Below are 19,798 nucleotides of genomic sequence, written 5' to 3' on the forward strand. Positions count from 1 at the left end.
GTATATGATATGGTTGATGACCCCCTGGATCTACTGCACTAACCATATGATGGCACCACTGAATATTATATACGTAGAGGTTTGATATTACCGATGTTGCTGGTGAAGGTGATAACGGCCGATTGGATCTCATGGATTCTCTCCAAGTAAAAGTCGGTGTCATCATTCTTGTCACTAATAATTTCTATAAGGAGCGTCAACATCTCAGAGGGGCAGGAGTCCTGCACGTTCTCAATCAGAACCACATTGGAGATCTTTACAGCTGTTGGAAAACATTACATTATATACCAACGACATCTGTTACGGAGCTTTATACACAATCTACCCCACACTCCCGCCCTTGTCCTGCAGGAGATGCACACACTTGATCGATGGTGGGAAGAAGGAATATATTGGCGGAAACCAACCCAAGGAGAACAGAGAAATGACACGTCAGCTTTAACCTGTGAAGTCAACGGTGCAATGCTGAAGTGGTCAGCTCTGGTGTTTTGCAGCACGAGAGACCTTGGGTCTAATCTTACTGGGGCAAAATCTACTGGGAGTTTGTAAATTATCCTCCAAACTTGTAAGTCTCCTCCCACACTCCAGATTTACTTCACTGCTGCACCATCCCAGGGTCCCACAGCTATGTCACGTACTATTATCAGCAGTGGTGATGAGTTACCTGAACTTTGGATCAGCTCATCCTTTACTGGTTTCTGCAAGAAAAAGTAAGAGCAATGATAACAGATTGCTTCCAGTGTCAGTTCTACTTTCTGTTAGACTCAGTAAAGGGTTAAAACAACTGTCTGATTTCGGGGCAAAATTCTGTTCCAGGACCAGAGGGGTATATTAACAGCAGTTCTTCTCTGTTGTCTTTCTGAACTTTTGCTTCCGGGTCCAATTTTCAACCATCCAAGATGGCCGACAAAGTCTTCTGACCACCCAATCCCCATAATGCAATACTAGCGTTAGACTATCAGCGCACTATGCCTGCTCTCTTATTGGCCTGAGCTACTCATGTGATCAGCATTGGCTAATCACAGAGCAGTGCACATTGTGCATTAGGTAGCTAGAAAAATGCTGTGGCCATTTTGGACAGTGGAAAATGGAGCCCATTTGTCCCCCTCTTCCTTCCTCTAGCCTGCCCTGTTCCCCACCTTCCTCCAGCCTCCCCTGTTCCCCACCTTCCTCCAGCCTCCCCTGTTCCCCACCTTCCTTCAGCCTCCTTTGCTCCCCTTCTCTCTTCAGACCCCTCTGTCCCCTCTCTCCCTTCCTTCAGCCCCCTATGCCCCCCTCTCCCTTGCCCCAGCCTCCTCTGCCCCCTCTCCCTTCCTCCAGCCTCCTCTATCCCCAGACACCCCTATTAACCTTTCTATCCACCCTCCAGACCCCTCTGCCACACCTTTCCTGACCACTCTGCCCCCCACTCCCTTCAGACCCCTCTGTCCGCTCACCCTCTTTCTCAAGACACCTCTGCACCCCCTTCTTTCTCCAGACTCCTCTGTCCCCCCTTCTCCCTCCAGAATCCTCTGTCCTCAGCCTTCTCCCTTCACATCCTTCTATCCCCCCTCCCTCCAGACCCCTCTGCCCCCTCTCCCTCCAGATACCCCCCCTCTTTCTCCAGACCCCACTGTCCACCAACTCCCCTTCAGACCCCTCTGCCCTCCGCTACATACAGACCCCTCTGCCTCCTCCCCCTCCAGAACCCTCTGCCCCCTATACCTCCAGACCCCTTTGTCCCCCATCCTCCTACAGACCACTCTGCCCCCCTCCCCCTACAGACCCCTCTTACCCCCTCTTCCTCTAGACCCCTCTGCCCCCCTCATCCTCCAGACCGCTCTGTCCCCTACCTCTCCCTCCAGACCCCTCTGTCCCCCACCTCTCCCTCCAGATCCCTCTGCGCCCTCCCTTTCTCCCTTCAGACCTATCTGCACCCTTTCCCTCCAGACTCCTTGGCGCCCTCTCCCTCCATACCCCTCTGTGCCCTCCCCCTCTAGACCACTCTGCACCCTCCCCCTCTCCCTCTCCCTCCAGACGCCTCTGAGCACTCCCTCCACACTCGTCTGCCCCCCCTTATCCTCCATACCCCTCTGTCCTCCACCTCCCCCTCCAGAGCCCTTTGTCCCCTCCCTTCTACTCCCTCCAGACCCCACTGCCCCCTCTCCCTCCAGACCTCTCTGCCCCCCTCTCCCTCCAGACCCCTCTGTCCCAGCCCTCTCCCCCACCAGACCCCTCTGTCCCAGTCCTCTCCCTCCACACCTCTCTGCCCGACCTCCTTCCCGACCCCTCTGCCCCCCTCATCCCTCCAGACCCCTCTGCCCCCCTTTCCCTCCAGACCCCTCCCCTCTCATTCTCCAGACCCCTCTGCCCCCCGACCTCCCTCTTCAGACCTATCTGTGCCCCCCTCCCTGCAGACCCCTGTTTCCCCCTCCCCCTACAGACCCCTGTTTCCCCCTCCCCCTACAGACCCCTCCACCCCCCCTCTCCCTCTAGACCCCTCTGTCCCCCCCTCTCCCTCCAGACCCCTCTGCGCCCTCCCCCTCTCTCTCCAGACCTCTCTGCGGCCTTTCCCTCCAGACCCCTCTGCGCCCTCTCCCTTTATACCCTTCTGTGCCCTACCCCTCTCCCTCCAGACCCCTCTGCACCCTCCCTCTAGACCCCTCTGTGCCCTCCCCGTTTCCCTCCAGACCTCTCTGCGCCCTCCCCATTTCCCTCCAGACCTCTCTGCGCCCTCTCCCTCTAGAACCTTCTGTGCCCTCCACCTCTGGGGCCTCTCCCTCTTCCTACAGACCTATCTGCACCCTCACTCCCTAAAGACCCCTTTGCGCCCCCCCCCCCACTGCCACCCCTCTCCCGATCACTCTGCTCCCCCACTCCCTCCTGACCCCTCTGTGCCTCCCCTTCCCTCCAGACCCGTTCGCCCCCCTTCCCTCCAGACCTCACTGCACCCCCAACTCTCCCTCCAGACCCCTCTGTCCAACCCCCCCACTCTCCCTCCAGACCCCTCTTTTCCCTCCCTTTTCCTTCCAGACGACTCTGTCAGCCGCTTAGCTCACTACAGAACAAAGGATCGAGCAAAGTTACATACAATCTGCCAAATCCTAGTTTCCCACAAATATCTGCTTCTGAGAGAGCCAACTCTATGTTGTGTGTACCCTGTGAGTATTTCATGTTAAACCCCTCATATGGATGTTGTCATTCATACTGTATGCAAATAACCACATCCGACTGTAAGTTCCATATGTTGGCCAAATCCTGATTCTTTGCCTCAGGTCATGGAAAGCCCCAGCCTACATTATTATGGGGTCTGTCCGGGGGTTTGATTGCAGCTATTGTGCGGTTTGCCCTCTTACTTGTTACTATCAGTATTGGTCTGCACAGAGGTGAACATTGTAGAATCTCATCTGCCCTATGTCCCGGCCCGGATAGATGTGCCCCCTCCCTGCTACACTTACTGCCGAGGCTTCCTGCTTCTTGCTGCCCGTCACCACGTCCACCGAGCTCACATCCAGCTTCAGCTTCATGTCTCCGGGTAGTTGTAGCTCATGAGTCTTTTTCTGGAGAACCTGATCCCGCACTGAAATAATAATGCTACATCAATAATATACCACTGCTAATAGTACTATAATACTCCAGTAGTGACAATGCTAATAGTATTATAATACTACAGTAATACCACTGCTAATAGTACTACAATACTCCAGTAATACCACTGCTAATAGTACTATAATACTCCAGTAATGACAATGCTAATAGTATTATAATACTACAGTAATACCACTGCTAACAGTACTACAATACTCCAGTAATACCAATGCTAATAGTACTATAATACTACAGTAATACAACTGCTAACAATACTACAATACTCCAGTAATACCACTGCTAATAGTACTATAATACTCCAGTAATGACAATGCTAATAGTACTATAATACTACAGTAATATTCCATAATAACATACCAATGCTAATAATGCTATAACAATACAGTAATGACAATATATTATACCAATTGATATAAATACTATAGAAATACATAAAAAGTAAAGCTAATCAGTAATGACTCAGCTTTTAAAATCCATTTCACAATCCACACGACTGACTGTATTTGTGTGTGTAAAATATACGTAAGCTAAACAGGGAATAGATCCCATTGGTTTCAGTGGGTTCTTTCTCACAAGCGCATTTTGTGTGAACATTTTGGTTGTGTGGAAAAATGTAGGACCTGCTTGATCATTTTGCATTTTGCGCAGCAAAGGCCCCAATTGATGTCTATGGGAGGTGCAAGGGGATATGTGAAACACCGCTCAAAACCATGAAAAAAATAATATATCTGGACCTCAATAGGCTATGAGCCTTTTAATCCACGGAAAGGGTGTGTCGCACATGTGTGAGCAAGAAGTACAGTAATATGTACAGACGCACAAGCAAATGTACCTTATCCAGCTTAGTTCATGCACAAATATGTTGCCCTGCGGACAGCGTTTTTGCACATGTGGTCGTATAAAGAAGCCCTTAGAATCCAAGTCAAAATCAACATTTAAGGCTGGTTTCACATGGCCGAGAATCTCTCTTGCATGAATATGAACCTCATTATTTTTAATGGAGTCATTCACATGAGCGATGTTTTTAATGGGACAGTAAAGCACATTGAACAATGGGAAACACTTGCCGATCCTCTAATGTGCCTGAAAGCTGCGCCAGATAAGGTCTACTTCACAGAAGTAATGGGAGTCGTTTTTGCCAGAAAAAAACGTCTTGCATTGGCGGGAAAACACACATTGGCAAAACCGATATTGCGTTCTCCCATGTGTAGGTAGCCTAAGGGACATGGAATTGGCCCATACTTGATCATGTGAAAGCACCCCAAGGCCACTTCAAACTGCCATTGAACTGTCAGATCCATGTTGGGTATTTCCGTCACTTTAATTCACATCCAACCATTAAGTCCAACACACAAGACACAGGAGCATAAGGACTCATGACCACGACCGTCGCGGGATACGCCCGCCGATTTATGCTGTGGAAGTACCGCGGTGGTAAACAAAACGCGCCCGCTGGTGATCATGGAAAAGCTCACAATGTTGGGGTGGAGTAGGAACTGGTAAACTATCTGAATGTGGAATAGGTCATATAGCAGACGGAAGGTTCGGGTAGTGAACTGTTCCTGTTTTCTTCATTGACAATCCTGCCTTTATAGGCGGAGTCAAGCAGAAATAGCAGTCATCTGCATTGTTTGTAGGCTCACGACAAACCAAAGGCACAGCAAAAGCCATAGATCATTTTTTTATTTTTCAGTTTTTCTCGTAGTTTAATTGAACAAGAGTTGCAACATATTTGTGGAGCCCATGACTTATCCTGGTCCCCTGCCTTCATACCAAAATAATGACGATAGGCAGTAGAGATGAGCGAACGTACTCGTTTAGGGCGATTTCGCAATCGAACTGCGCTTTTTTCGAGTAACTGACTACTCGGGCGAAAAGATTTGGGGGGCGCCGGGGGTGAGAGGGGGGGTTGCAGAGGGGAGTGGGGAGGGGGGGGGAAGAGAGCTCCCCCCCTGTTCCCCACTGTTACCCCCGCTCCACCACGCCGCCCCCGAATCTTTTCGCCCGAGTAGTCAGTTACTCGAAAAAAGCGCAGCTCGATTGCGAAATCGCCCTAAACGAGTACGTTCGCTCATCTCTAATAGGCAGTCTTCACAAGAGGTATCAGATTGCGTTTCTGTGACGAAAATGTTATTTCACCACAAATGTAACAAAAATTATTCACTATATTTAAACATTTTCGGAGCATTTTGATATAGCAAATTTAAAGCTGCAAAACCAGAAATTCAGAAAAAAAGGAAAACAGAAACAATATGAAACTCAGTCAAGGCAACATTTATTATGTTTATAACCTACAAACATATGGAGAACATTGTGTTATGTCAGCTGAGAGGTGCGACAACTCCCCCCTCCCCCCAAAAAAGAAATTCCTACAAAATAAAAATGTAAACTCTAAAAATGACATATCACTGTATCTCCAAAGGAAGAGCTAATAAGTCATTTTTATGGTGATTTTTGAATTCAGCAGATGGAAATACATAAGAATAGACTAATTTTGAGCCCGAAACAAAATCATCGCTGGGCAGTGTAACAGGTTTTTATGTCATGCTGTTCAGGGAAGATTCACACCTGCTTCAGGATTTCTTCACACGACTGTATATGCACATAGCATGCTGAGAATAGAATCCATTGATTTCAGTTAATTTTCATTCATTTTTCTCATTGGTTCTTGCGCAAAAAAAAATAGGACCTGCTCTATTTTGTGCGCATTTGCACATAAAAGCGCACTATAGAGGTCTATGGGAGGTGAGCAAATGCACATATATGTATGTGCGGATATGCACAATACGCAAACCTGCGCACACTGGCACCTACTTTGGCTTAATAGCGATCTAAAGGCAAAAACACATGGACATGTCTTTCTTATCATGGCCGTATAAGTCGACAAAACGAAACCGCTGAGCGCAGTGGCTTCGCTTTCACTGCTGGGATTATCCGGTTGTGAACACTAAAACCGAGAAGAGATGGTACCTGCCCTATCTTCCGCACCCTTTTTTCAAACTCCTGTGCTTTGGCTTGGAGTTTGAACTTCCGGTAAGGGAGAAAAAATGTCCCTCGTTCAGGCAGCTCTCACATCTGAGAGGCCTCTGATATGCACTGGGCCTCAGGAAGTCTTTTGATCATGATGGCAATAAAATTTGCCAGTGACAAGTAGATGTTAATTAACTCCCTCTGCAAGTGAGGCTTAACACCTCAGGTAGTTCCTGCAGACTCCCTGTCACCAAAAGCCAAATTAATGGGAGAATCTTTTAATAAGGGTTATTACTCGTGTGAAGGTATTATCCCAATATGAGTTATATTTTTGGAATCAAGTAGGCTAGCCGAATAAAACACATCCACCCATGTTGTGATATGAGCTCAGTATTACTCCTGAATGGCGTATCCGTGTACCTCATTATAATTTATGTGTCATGCTTGATGTCGCTGAATAGATAAAATCGTGACCAGAAATAGGCGGGGCATATATTTCGTAATGGAGGGCCTCCCGCCGAGATATGGCCAAATTCGGGAATTATGATTTTTTCACAAAGGACGCATGCTCCCACCCCTACCTCCTGAATGACATCAGAGGGGGTGGGGGAAGTTTATTTTTCTCCTTGTTTAATTTAAAATACTAGCTTGTTGCATATACCTGTATACCCCTATACTCCCATACAACGACCTTTACCCTGTTGTGTATCCTTTGTGTATATGTATGTATATATATATACGGTGTGTATATATATATATATATATATATATATATATATATATATATATATTAGCTTTTTGAGAATACACCTACAATTTATTAGTCAAGCCCTGTCTGTTTTTAAACCAACCATAAACTCTGATAATTCATAGTCTGGGTCCTAGCTTCCCTGAATGGCTGGTGGTGGTGGTGTGTGTATGTGAGCGGCATTAAAGAGTGCTGGAGTGCGTTAGGCTGGATCAGGGGATGATTTGTGCTTTTGGTCTGCATGTGACAGAACCACATGAAAGTTGGTTACAAATCCATCTGTAGTCTGGCGACTCCACACTCAATCTCACTAGAATGATCGATCATGGCTCAGTCAGGATATGCGGACATAGCGGCGAGGTGCTTGGTACAGTCGATCTGTGACAAATCAGTGATAGAGACGGGATGGACCAGCAGCCCCCTCTTCCATCCATGACAGTGAAACTACCATGCAGCGGTGGGCTGCTAAGGTCAAGGGTCACATGTGCGAATACAGTAGCATTGTGCCTTATGCTTCCCTTACATGATATGATTGAAAGAATTTTGTGCCATAATCGTCTTGTGTAAATAGCTCTTTAGGAGAAACAAGATTATAAATACGAGGAGCTTAGAGCGCCTGCTGGTCAGTCGGGCTGCATTCAAACTATGCGGTTAAATAAACGTATTAAAACCAAAAAACGCATGTGGTGGAAATTAGTAAGCCTGACATTTGGGACGACCAGTATGATTTTCTCCAGCGAAGGTCCAGCGAAGGTACATGCCTCTCCAATATTCCATCATCCTGGCCGCTCTGTGCACCTTTTCAGAAATGAATGCCGGGTCTAACCAGACGTACATTTTTTATTTAATTTACGCCACTTTCTGGCGTAAATTATACCTAAATCTGTTGGTCTGGGGTAGCTATGCTTCATCTGTCATAAATTAGAGCATTGGGCCCAAAAGTTCTGTAGTAATCATAGTCAACAGCCAACTACAGCATCCCTGCCACACGGCCGCCCATAGTAATTTTATTTTTCCACTAATGCCCTGTAAAGTAAAAGCATTATAACATACAGCATGACACATAAAAAAGTTATCCTGCTTACCTTTACCTTCCTTATCATCTTCTGGTATTCTGAATGATTCAAAGATGGCGCTGCCATCCAGTTACCATGATGCAACTGTCCTCCTTCACTTCTCAGTGTGCGCGCTCCCGACGACGCTGGTCACATGACTGTAGGCCATACGTCATTATGGGACTGCATGCTGTAGGAGCTGTCCTTCAAGCGATGCTTGTGAGCTCCTACACTGAATAATTGTACAGCGCTGTAACGCTGTGCACAGCGAATGGAGGAGGAGCGGGCCAGGGTACTTATCCTGCCTGCACTCCTCCATGTCCTTAGTTTACGGCATTTGTTTAGCGGTAACTATTACTACCCCTGCTACTATAGGTAGCATTTATAATCGGGGCTACTATGGGCAAAACTTATAGTCAGGGCTACTATAAGGAACCCCTAATACCGGGGTTACTTTGGAGGCTTATTACTACTGTGGGCTTCTTTGGAGGCTGTTTACTACAGTGGCCAACTATGGCAGCTATTTACTACTGTGGGCTACCCTGGAGGCTATTTACTACTATGGGCAACCATGGAGGCAATTCATTACTGTGGGCTACTACGGAGGCTATTTACTGCTGGGGGCTACTTTGGAAGCCATTTACTACTGTAGGCTACTATGCAAGACATTTACTACTGTGGGCTACCATGGAGGCTTTTTACTACTCTGGGCTACTATGGAGGCTATTTACTACTGTGGGCTACTATGGAGGCTATTTACTACTGTGGACTGCTATGCAGGACATTTACTATTGTGGTCTACCATGGAGTAATAGTGACCCCCAATAGTAGCCCCAGCAGTAATAGTGACCTCCAATAGCTGCCCCAACATCAATGGTGACCACTAATAGCTCCCCCAGCAGTATTAGTGACCACCAATAGTTTCTCCAGCAGAAATAGTGACCCCCAATAATTGCCCCAGCAGTAATAGTAACCCCCAATAGTTGCCTTAGCAGAAATATTTACCCCCAATAGTTGCCCCAGCAGTAATAGTAACCCCCAATAGTTGCCTTAGCAGAAATAGTGACCCCCAATAGTTGCCCCAGCAGTAATAATGACCTCCAATAGTTGCCCCTTTAGTAATAGTGACCACAATAGTTGCCCCAGGAGTAACAGCGACCCCCCAATAGTTGCCCCAGGAGTTACAGTGACCCCCAATAGTTGCCCCAGCAGTAATAGTGACCACAGTAGCTGCCCCAGCAGTAATAGTGACCCCCCAATAGTTGCCCCAGCAGTAGTACTGACCTCCAATAGTTTCCCCAGTAGTAATAGTGACCCCAATAGTTGCTCCATTAGTAATAATGGCCCCATCTGAAATATTGACCCCCAATAGTTGCCCCAGCAGAAATAGTGACCCCCAAAAGTTGCCTCAGCAGTAATAGTGACCCCCATTCATTTCCCCTAGCAGTAATAGTGACCCCTAATAGTTACTCCAGTAGTAATGGTGACCCCCAATAGTAGTCCCAGCAGTAATAGTGACCCCCAAAAGTTGCCCCAGCAGAAATGGTGACCCTCAATAGTTGCCCTAGCAGAAATAGTGCTCCCCAATAGTTGCCTCAGCAATAATAGTGACCCCCATTAGTTTCCCCTAGCAGTAATAGTGACTCACAATAGTAGCCCCAGAAGTAATAGAGACCTCTAATAGTTGCTCTCCAATGTGAAAGCACCCACAGGCCAATTCAAACTGTAGTTGTCAATCCTTATATATGTAATAATTCAATCACTATATGCAAAGAAAATAGGGACTACAAATATACCAGTAGTGCGTTCCTGCACCCCAACGTGCATTTCGACACCTGCTTTCTCAATGTGCTCCCTCCCCAGTACTTACCCCCTCACCTCTGAAGTGTATCACAATGTACCCTTTGCCCCAGTACTTATCCCCTCATCTCTGAAGTGTATCATAATGAACCCCTCTCTTCTCTTAAAGGGGTTGTCCCGCGACAGCAAGTGGGGTTAAGCACTTCTGTATAGCCATATTAATGCACTTTGTAATGTACATCGTGCATTAAATATGAGCCATACAGAAGTTATTCACTTACCTGTTCCGTTGCTGGAGTCCCCGTCTCCATGGCTCCGTCTAATTTCAGCATCTAATCGCCCGATTAGACGCACTTGTGCAGAAGGGTCTTCTCCCTTTTGGTCGGTCTGGGCACGAGCGGCATTCTGGCTCCGCCCCCTTCTACGTGTCATCACGTAGCTCCGCCCCGTCACGTGTGCCGATTCCAGCCAATCAGGAGGCTGGAATCGGCAATGGACCACACAGAGCCCACGGTGCACCATGGGAGAAAACCGCAGTGCATCCCTGGGAAAGGACCGGTGCCCATCTTTAAAGATGAACTTTTATAAGTTCATGAAACGCTGGAATGGTGAGTATAAACCATCTTTAAAAACGCTTTAAACGTGTAAATTGTAATGTTTACTTTAGAAGGGGGACTGGGCAAAAAAAAAATTTTCACTTTTGCCTAAGGACAACCCCTTTAAGTGTGTCATGATGTACTCCTACACCCTCAGTACTTACCCCCCTCATGTCTGAAGTGTTCCAGGATGATCCCCCCTCACCCAGTACTTACCCCTCTTCTCTGAAGTGTTACTATGTACCCCCCCAGGACTTAACCCGCCTCTTTTCTGAAGTGTACCAGGATGTGTCCCTAGTACTTAACCCCCTCTTTTCTTAAGTGTACCAGGATATGCCCCCAGTACTTACCCCTCTCATCTCTGAAGTGTACCAGGATATATCCCCGGCTGCAGTCCAGGTCTTGGATCTAGCATTCTCCTCCATTAGACTTGTTCTTACTCTGGAAATGCTGCAGAAGTTTGTTTTCCACTTGTCTCAGGTTGCTGAGACCCTCGTTCCACTTAATGGCCACAGGATACTGGTAAGGGCTGTCCCCCATGATGATTGCAGTCTTGGGGGACACTAGGGATGTGGGGTGCAGCGAGAGCAAAAACAAGAAAGCTCAGAATCTGCTGAATAATCCTGCTACAAAGTTTCACTTTCATTTCAGCCTGAGGACTCCCCCCTGTGTGGTGGGCAGCCGGAGCTCATAGACCAATCAGCGCTCACAGCCTCCTGGAGACCCAGAGCTGTAAATAGCAGATGACTGATAGCAGAGAGTTATGTCATGTTGTTCAGGGAGGATTCACACCTGTTAGGGCTTCTTCACATGACCGTACATCCACATAACATGCCGAGAATAGAATCCATTGATTTCAGTTAGTTCATTTGCATTCATTTTTTTTGTGCAAGTGGTTCTTGCTCGCAAAAAAATAGGACCTGCTGTATTTTGTGCGCACCATAGAGGTCTATGGGAGGTGTGTAAATGCACACATATATATGTGCGAGTATGCACAATACTCAAACCCGCGCACACTGGTTCCTACTTTGGCTTAATAGCCATTTAACCCTCTGAGTGGCGGGTTTCCTACCACCCTGTCAGACCCACCAGGGCAGGTTTTTTTAAATGGTCTAATCAATGAATTTCAACGAATTTTGCAGTTGCGTCTCAAGAGCCATAACTTTTTCATTTTTCCATTGACATGGCCATATGAGGGCTTGTTTTTTGTGGGACAAGTTGTGATTTTTTAAACAGGGGGAGGAAAAAAAGAAATGGGGGAAAAAGAAAAAAAGGGGCCATGTCATTAAGGGGTTAAATAATGTATTAACTTCCTTCTCTGGGTCATTACGACGCACACGGATACCACATGTGTGATTTTATTTTTGATTTTTTACCAAGTAAAGGGAGACAAGTGTTTTTATTATTTTTTTTATAGTTTTTTTACTTTTGTTTTTTTTTTTTTACTTTTTTTTTTTTTGTCCCTTTAGGGGACTTCCACAGGGACCCATCAGGACCCGCTGATCACATTCCGGGGGTCCGATGGTGACAGCCCTTTACATGCTGCAGTGACAGCCCTTTACATGCTGCAGTCACATAGACTGCAGCATGTAAAGGGTTAACACAGCAGAAATCGGAGGTTTTCTCTTATCTCTGCTCTAAGATCTAGTACCTAGCTGTCCTCTGACAGCCAAGCACTAGCTCTCCCTGCCACAGAGACTGTCGGCTTGCTTCTGACAAGCCGATGGTCTCTATGGCAACCTATAAACAAAGCAGGAGACTTAGAAGCAGGAGATTGCCGGCAGATGGGCAATATCTTCTGCTGGTTTTTCAAAGCCCTTGCTTTGTTCTCTGTGGGTCTGTGCAGGCAGAGCACACTGCCACAGCTTGTGGCATTGTGCTCTGTAGCTCCCATAGTGATACATAGCCCGGAAATCTTCCGGGCTATATCGCTATGGGCAGTGGAGCTCGTCCTGGAAAATTTCCGGGCGTGCTACTCAAGGGGTTAAGGGCAAAAAAGCATGGATGCATTTTCTCCCCTTATAGAGCCGTGATAATCACGGCCGTATACGGAACAAAACGAAACGACTGAGCTAGGTGGCTTCCCTTTCACAGATGGGATTTTTCAGTTGTGAACACTACGACTGAGAAGAGATAGTACCTGCCCTATTTTCCCGCTTTTTTTTTCAAACTCCTGAGTTCTGGCTTGAGGTTTGAACTGCCAGCAAGGAAAAATAAATTTCCCTTGTTCAGGCGCACCTACGTTCCAAGCCGCTGAGTGTAGTTGATCCTATAACAGCGAGTTTCTACTCAGCTGCCCAGTATCTTACTGGAAGAAAAAGCACTGCAAGCGGTGCTTTTTCTTATGGCATTTTGTGCCAGTTCTGTGATGGAACCTCCAACTGTACCTTCCCATGCAGATGTGAACCCAGCCTTAAACTGAAATAAACTGATCGTTTTTTCCCCCTTGATTTCAGTGGGTTTTTAAAAGAACTAAATACTTTCAGTTTGCATCAGTTATGTGATGTTATTATGCTGTTATGACATGTTGCACTCTATACAGGACTGTATGTGATGCTATATTGTATTATGCTGTTACATTGTGCTGTTATATTATGCTGTTCAGAAAACAGGGCTGTATGGGATGTCATATTATATTACGTTATGTTCCACTGTATACAGGACTGTATTATGACTAATATGCACTTTTGTGAACTGTTGAATCATTGTACACTGTGCTTTTAAGGTGATTGTTATATTGAGATATTGATAAAGTGTACCCCAACTATCCATAGCAACTTGCCACTCAGGATACCGGGAAAGGTGAATTCAATGTTTCAATTTCCCTTTCCTTTCTCACATCTGAGAGGCCTCAGATATGCATTGGGCCTCATTGGGAATTCTTTTGATCATGATTACAATAAAATTATCAAGTGGCAGGTAGATGTTAACCCATTCCCGCTGCAGGGCGTAAGTTTACGTCCTGGGAGCGGGGTACTTCCCGCAACAGGGCGTAAACTTACGTCCTGGAGATAGCGCTGGATCATATGTGATCCAGCGCTATCCCGCAGCGGGAGCCGGCTGTCAGTCACAGCCGGCGTCTCGCTGCAGCAGCGGGGGGACATCGGAGATGCGCCCGCCACTTTTAACCCCTTCCCTGCCGCGATCTAAGTAGATCGCGGCAGGGGAAGAGTTCACAGCGGGTGCGCGGCTCCCTCTGTGTCTCCGGCCGGAACTCGCGATGTCATCGCGAGAGCCCGGCCTGTCACCATGGCAACAGGACGCTAGACACTGGCGTCCTTTATTGCCTATGCCTGAGATCGCTGTATGAGCGATAAGGCATGGGAGAGCAGTAGCTCTGCCATGCCTTATGACAGCGATCATCAGGGCAGTGATTAAAGTCCCTCAGAGGGACACAAACAGTGTAAAAAAAAGAAAGATTTAAAAAATGAATTAAAAAAATGTAAAAAAAAAGAGTAAAAAAACCATTTTTTATGCTTTTTCTCAGATTAGCATAAAAAAAGGTAAAAAAATAAATAAAACCCCACATATTTGGTATTGTCGCGTCCGTAACGATGCGTACAATAAGTTGCACATGCTTTTGACTGTGCACCAAAAAAAACGCTAAAAAAAAAGCTAAAAAACTGAGACAAAATGCTCATTTTTAGCATTTTGCCTCACTAAAAACGCAATAAAAGTGATCAAAAAAGTCGTATGTACGCCAAAATGGTACCAATAAAATCTACAGCTCGTCTCGCAAAAAATAAGCCCTCATAGAGCTCTGTACATCAAAAAATAAAAAAGTTACGTGACTTTGAATGCAGCAATTTAGAATAGAAAAAAGATTTCCAAAAAAAAGGGTTTTTATTGCAGAAAAGTGGGAAAACCTAAAAAAAATGTTAGAATTTTGGTATCGTTGTAACCGTACCGGTCTGCAGAAAAAATGGAAAGTCTCATTTATGCTGCATGATTAACGGTGTAAAAAAAAATTTAAAAAATCTATGGCAGAATTGATGCGTTTTCTCTCTCTGCTATCATTAAAAAAAAAAAAAAAATTTACAATATAGTCTATGTACCCAAAATTGGCATCGATAAAAACTACAGTTCGCCACGCAAAAAACAAGCCCTTATACGGCCGCGTCCACGGAAAAATAAAAAAGTTATGGCTTTTGAAAAATGGAGATGGAAAAATACCAAAAAATCGCTTGGTCCTCAACGCCAAAATAGGCCATGTCATGAAGGGGTTAATAGACCCCCTCTGCAAATGAGGCTTAACACCGCAAGTAGTTCCCGAAGACTCCCTATCACCAAAAGCCAGATTAATGGGAGAATCTTTTATTAAGGGTTATTACTCGTGCAAAGGTATTATCCCAATTGGAGTTATCATTTTGGAATTGGATGTACCCCCCTCACCCAGTACTTACCCCTCTTCTCTGAAGTGTTACTATGTACCCCCCCAGGACTTAACCCCCCTCTTTTCTGAAGTGTACCAGGATGTGTCCCTAGTCTTTAACCCCCTCTTTTCTGAACTGTACCAGGATATGCCCCCAGTACTTACCCCTCTCATCTCTGAAGTGTACCAGGATATACCCCAGGCTGCAGTCCAGGTCTTGGATCTCGCATTCTCCTCCATTAGACTTGTTCGTACTCTGGAAATGCTGCAGAAGTTTGTTTTCCACTTGTCTCAGGTTGCTGAGACCCTCGTTCCACTTAATGGCCACAGGGTACTGGTAAGGGCTGTCCCCCATGATGATTGCAGTCTTGGGGGACACTAGGGATGAGGGGTGCAGCGAGAGCAGAAACAAGAAAGCTCAGAATCTGCTGAATAATCCTGCTACAAAGTTTCACTTTCATTTCAGCCTGAGGACTCCCCCCTGTGTGGTGGGCAGCCGGAGCTCATAGACCAATCAGTGCTCACAGCCTCCTGGAGACCCAGAGCTGTAAATAGCAGATGACTGATAGCAGGGAGTTTCACACCTGTTAGGGCTTCTTCACATGACCATATTTGCACATAACATGCTGAGAATAGAATCCATTGATTTCAGTTAGTTCATTTGCATTCATTTTTTTGTGCAAGTGGTTCTTGTGGTCAAAAAAACTGGACCTGCTCTATTTTGTGCGCACCATAGAGGTCTATGGGAGGTGTGTAAATGCACACATATATATGTGCGAGTATGCACAATACTCAAACCCGCGCACACTGGTTCCTACTTTGGCTTAATAGCCATTTAAGGCCAAAATGCATGGATGCATTTTCTCCCCTTATAGAGCCATGATAATCACGGCCGTATAAGGGAACAAAATGAAACGACTGAGCTAGGTGGCTTCTAGAGATGAGCGAGCATACTCGTCCGAGCTTGATACTCATTCGAGTATTAGGGTGTTCGAGATGCTCGTTACTTGTAACGAGTACCACGCGGTGTTCGGGTTACTTTCATTTTCTTCCCTGAGAAATTTGCGCAATTTTCTGGCCAATAGAAAGACAGGGAAGGCATTACAACTTCCCCCTGCAACATTCAAGCCCTATACCACCCCCCTGCAGTGAGTGGCTGGCGAGATTAGGTGTCACCCGAGTATTAAAATCTGCCCCTCCCGCGGCTCGCCACAGATGCATTCTGACATTAGTTCAGGGAAAGTGGTATCTTGGTGGAGCTGCTATAGGGAGAGTGTTAGGAGTATTTTAGGTTTCAAGAACCCCAACGGTCCTTCTTAAGGCCATAGAAATCGCAGATCGCACCTATGTGCGATTTGCGATTTCTGTTCTCTTATCTATATGCGCTCAATGGGGCCGGCGGCAGCAGCGCCGACCCCATTGAGAACATATAGAAGACAAATCATTCTTCTCTGCCACAGCTGTAACAGCTGTGGCAGAGAAGAACGATGTTTGCCCATTGAATTCAATGGAGCCAGCAATACAGCAGGTTCCACTGAAAGCAATGGGCTGCCGGCGATCGCGGGGATGAATTGTCGGGAAGGGCTTAAATATATAAGCCCTTCCCTGCAATTCATCCAGAAATGTGTTACAATAAAAATATATACCGGCGTATAAGGCGACGGGGCGTATAAGACGACCCCCCAACTGTCACCTTATACGCCGGCAATACAGTGGAGCAAAGAATAAAAATCATTACTCACTTCTTCTGACGTTCTGCGGCGCTGCTGCAGGCTGTCGCTCCATCCTGGTTCCCGGCAGAGTATTGCTTTCTCTACGAAGGGCTTTAAATCCCCGCCTCCAGAAACACACGTGCCTTCAGCCAATCACAGCCAATGACAATGATGTCATTGAATGGCTGTGATTGGCTGTGTTTCTGGAGGCGGGGATTTCAAGCCCTGCGTCCAGAAAGCAATACTCTGCCGGGAACCAGGAGGGAGCGACAGCCTGCAGCAGCGCCGCAGAACGTCAGAAGAAGTGAGAAATGATTTTTATTCTTTGCTCCACTGTATTGCCGGCGTATAAGGTGACAGTTGGGGGGTCGTCTTATACACCCCGTCGCCTTATACGCCGGTATATATTTTTATTGTAACACATTTCTGGATGAATTGCAGGGAAGGGCTTATATATTTAAGCCCTTCCCGACAATTCATCCTGCGATCGCCGGCAGCCCATTGCTTTCAGTGGAACCTGCTGTATTGCTTGCTCCATTGAATTCAATGGGCAAACATCGTTCTGTTCTGCCACAGCTGTTACAGCTATGGCAGAGGAGAACGATCTTTACGCTGACAGTGCGGGGGGGTGGGCCCACTCTTGCCGCTATTGTGGCTTAATAGTGGGACCTGTGAACTTGAGATGCAGCCCAACATGTAGCCCCTCGCCTGCCCTATCCGTTGCTGTGTCGTTCCCATCACTTTGTTGAATTGCCCAGATTTTCACAAATGAAAACCTTAGCGAGCATCGGCGATATACAAAAATGCTCGGGTCGCCCATTGACTTCAATGGGGTTCATTACTCGAAACGAACCCTCGAGCATTGCGAAAATTTCGGCCCGAGTAACGAGCACCCGAGCATTTTGGTGCTCGCTCATCTCTAGTGGCTTCCCTTTCACAGCTGGGATTTTTCAGTTGTGAACACTACGACTGAGAAGAGATAGTACCTGCCCTATTTTCCCGCTTTTTTTTTTTCAAACTCCTGAGTTCTGGCTTGGAGTTTGAACTGCCAGCAAGGAAAAAGAAATTTCCCTTGTTCAGGCGCACCTACGTTCCAAGCCGCTGAGTGTAGTTGATCCTATAACAGCGAGTTTCTACTCAGCTGCCCAGTAGCTTACTGGAAGAAAAAGCACTGCAAGCGGCGCTTTTTCTTATGGCATTTTGTGCTAGTTCTGCGATGGAACCTCCAACTGTACCTTCCCATGCAGATGTGAACCCGGCCTTAAACTGAAATAAACTGATCGTTTTTTCCCCATTGATTTCAGTGTGTTTTCAAAAGAACTAAATACTTTCAGTTTGCTTCAGTTATGTGATGTTGTTATGCTGTTATGACATGTTGCACTCTATACAGGACTGTATGTGATGCTATATTGTATTATGCTGTTACATTGTGCTGTTATATTATGCTGTTCAGAAAACAGGACTGTATGGGATGTCATATTATATTACGTTATGTTCCACTGTATAAAGGACTGTATTATGACTAATATGCACTTTTGTGAACTGTTGAATCATTGTACACTGTGCTTTTAAGGTGATTGTTATATTGAGATATTGATAAAGTGTACCCCAACTATCCATAGCAACTTGCCACTCAGGATACTGGGAAAGGTGAATTCAATGTTTCAATTTCCCTTTCCTTTCTCACATCTGAGAGGCCTCTGATATGCATTGGGCCTCATTGGGAATTCTTTTGATCATGATGGCAATAAAATTATCAAGTGGCAGGTAGATGTTAATAGACCCCCTCTGCAAATGAGGCTTAACACCGCAAGCAGTTCCCGAAGACTCCCTATCACCAAAAGCCAGATTAATGGGAGAATCTTTTATTAAGGGTTATTACTCGTGCGAAGGTATTATCCCAATTTGAGTTATCATTTGGAATCGAATATACCCCCCTCACCCAGTATTTACCCCTCTTCTCTGAAGTGTTACTATGTACCCCCCCAGGACTTAACCCCCCTCTTTTCTGAAGTGTACCAGGATGTGTCCCTAGTCTTTAACCCCCTCTTTTCTGAAGTGTACCAGGATATGGCCCCAGTACTTACCCCTCTCATCTCTGAAGTGTACCAGGATATACCCCCGGCTGCAGTCCAGGTCTTGGATCTCGCATTCTCCTCCATTAGACTTGTTCTTACTCTGGAAATGCTGCAGAAGTTTGTTTTCCACTTGTCTCAAGTTGCTGAGACCCTCGTTCCACTTAATGGCCACAGGGTACTGGTAAGGGCTGTCCCCCATGATGATTGCAGTCTTGGGGGACACTAGGGATGTGGGGTGCAGCGAGAGCAGAAACAAGAAAGCTCAGAATCTGCTGAATAATCCTGCTACAAAGTTTCACTTTCATTTCAGCCTGTGGACTCCCCCCTGTGTGGTGGGCAGCCGGAGCTCATAGACCAATCAGTGCTCACAGCCTCCTGGAGACCCAGAGCTGTAAATAGCAGATGACTGGGAGTTATGTCGTGTTGTTCCGAGAGGATTCACACCTGTTTGGGCTTCTTCACATGACCGTATATCCACATAACATGCTGAGAATAGAATCCATTGATTTCAGTTAGTTCATTTGCATTCATTTTTTTTGTGCAAGTGGTTCTTGCGCGCAAAAAAATAGGACCTGCTCTATTTTGTGTGCACCATAGACGTCTATGGGAGGTGTGTAAATGCACACATATATATGTGCAAGTATGCACAATACTCAAACCCGCGCACACTGGTTCCTACGTTGGCTTAATAGACATTTAAGGGCAAAAACCCATGGATGCATTTTCTCCCCTTATAGAGCCGTGATAATCACGGCCGTATAAGGGAACAAAACGAAACAACTGAGCTAGGTGGCTTCCCTTTCACAGCTGGGATTTTTCAGTTGTGAACACTACGACTGAGAAGAGATAGTACCTGCCCTATTTTCCCGCTTTTTTTTC

The 19,798-nt window shown here is 46.2% G+C and overlaps 1 protein-coding gene across 1 annotated transcript in view; it reads right to left on the minus strand.

Annotated features, from left to right (window-relative positions):
- The window catches only part of LOC136576196 (protein mono-ADP-ribosyltransferase PARP14-like), a 913,674-nt gene extending 894,544 nt beyond the window's left edge, over nt 1-19,130 (minus strand). Inside the window, exons 1-4 of the mRNA XM_066575280.1 lie at nt 18,929-19,130; nt 3,438-3,559; nt 665-698; nt 92-262 (exon numbers count right to left, since the gene is read on the minus strand). Coding sequence (XP_066431377.1) covers nt 92-262; nt 665-698; nt 3,438-3,559; nt 18,929-19,118 — 517 coding nt within the window. The 5' untranslated portion in view covers nt 19,119-19,130. The remainder of the gene's footprint in view (nt 1-91; nt 263-664; nt 699-3,437; nt 3,560-18,928) is intronic.
- Nucleotides 19,131-19,798: the final 668 nt, after the last annotated feature.

The sequence above is a fragment of the Eleutherodactylus coqui genome, chromosome 8 (genome assembly GCF_035609145.1).
Source record: "Eleutherodactylus coqui strain aEleCoq1 chromosome 8, aEleCoq1.hap1, whole genome shotgun sequence".
NCBI classification, from domain to species: domain Eukaryota; kingdom Metazoa; phylum Chordata; class Amphibia; order Anura; family Eleutherodactylidae; genus Eleutherodactylus; species Eleutherodactylus coqui.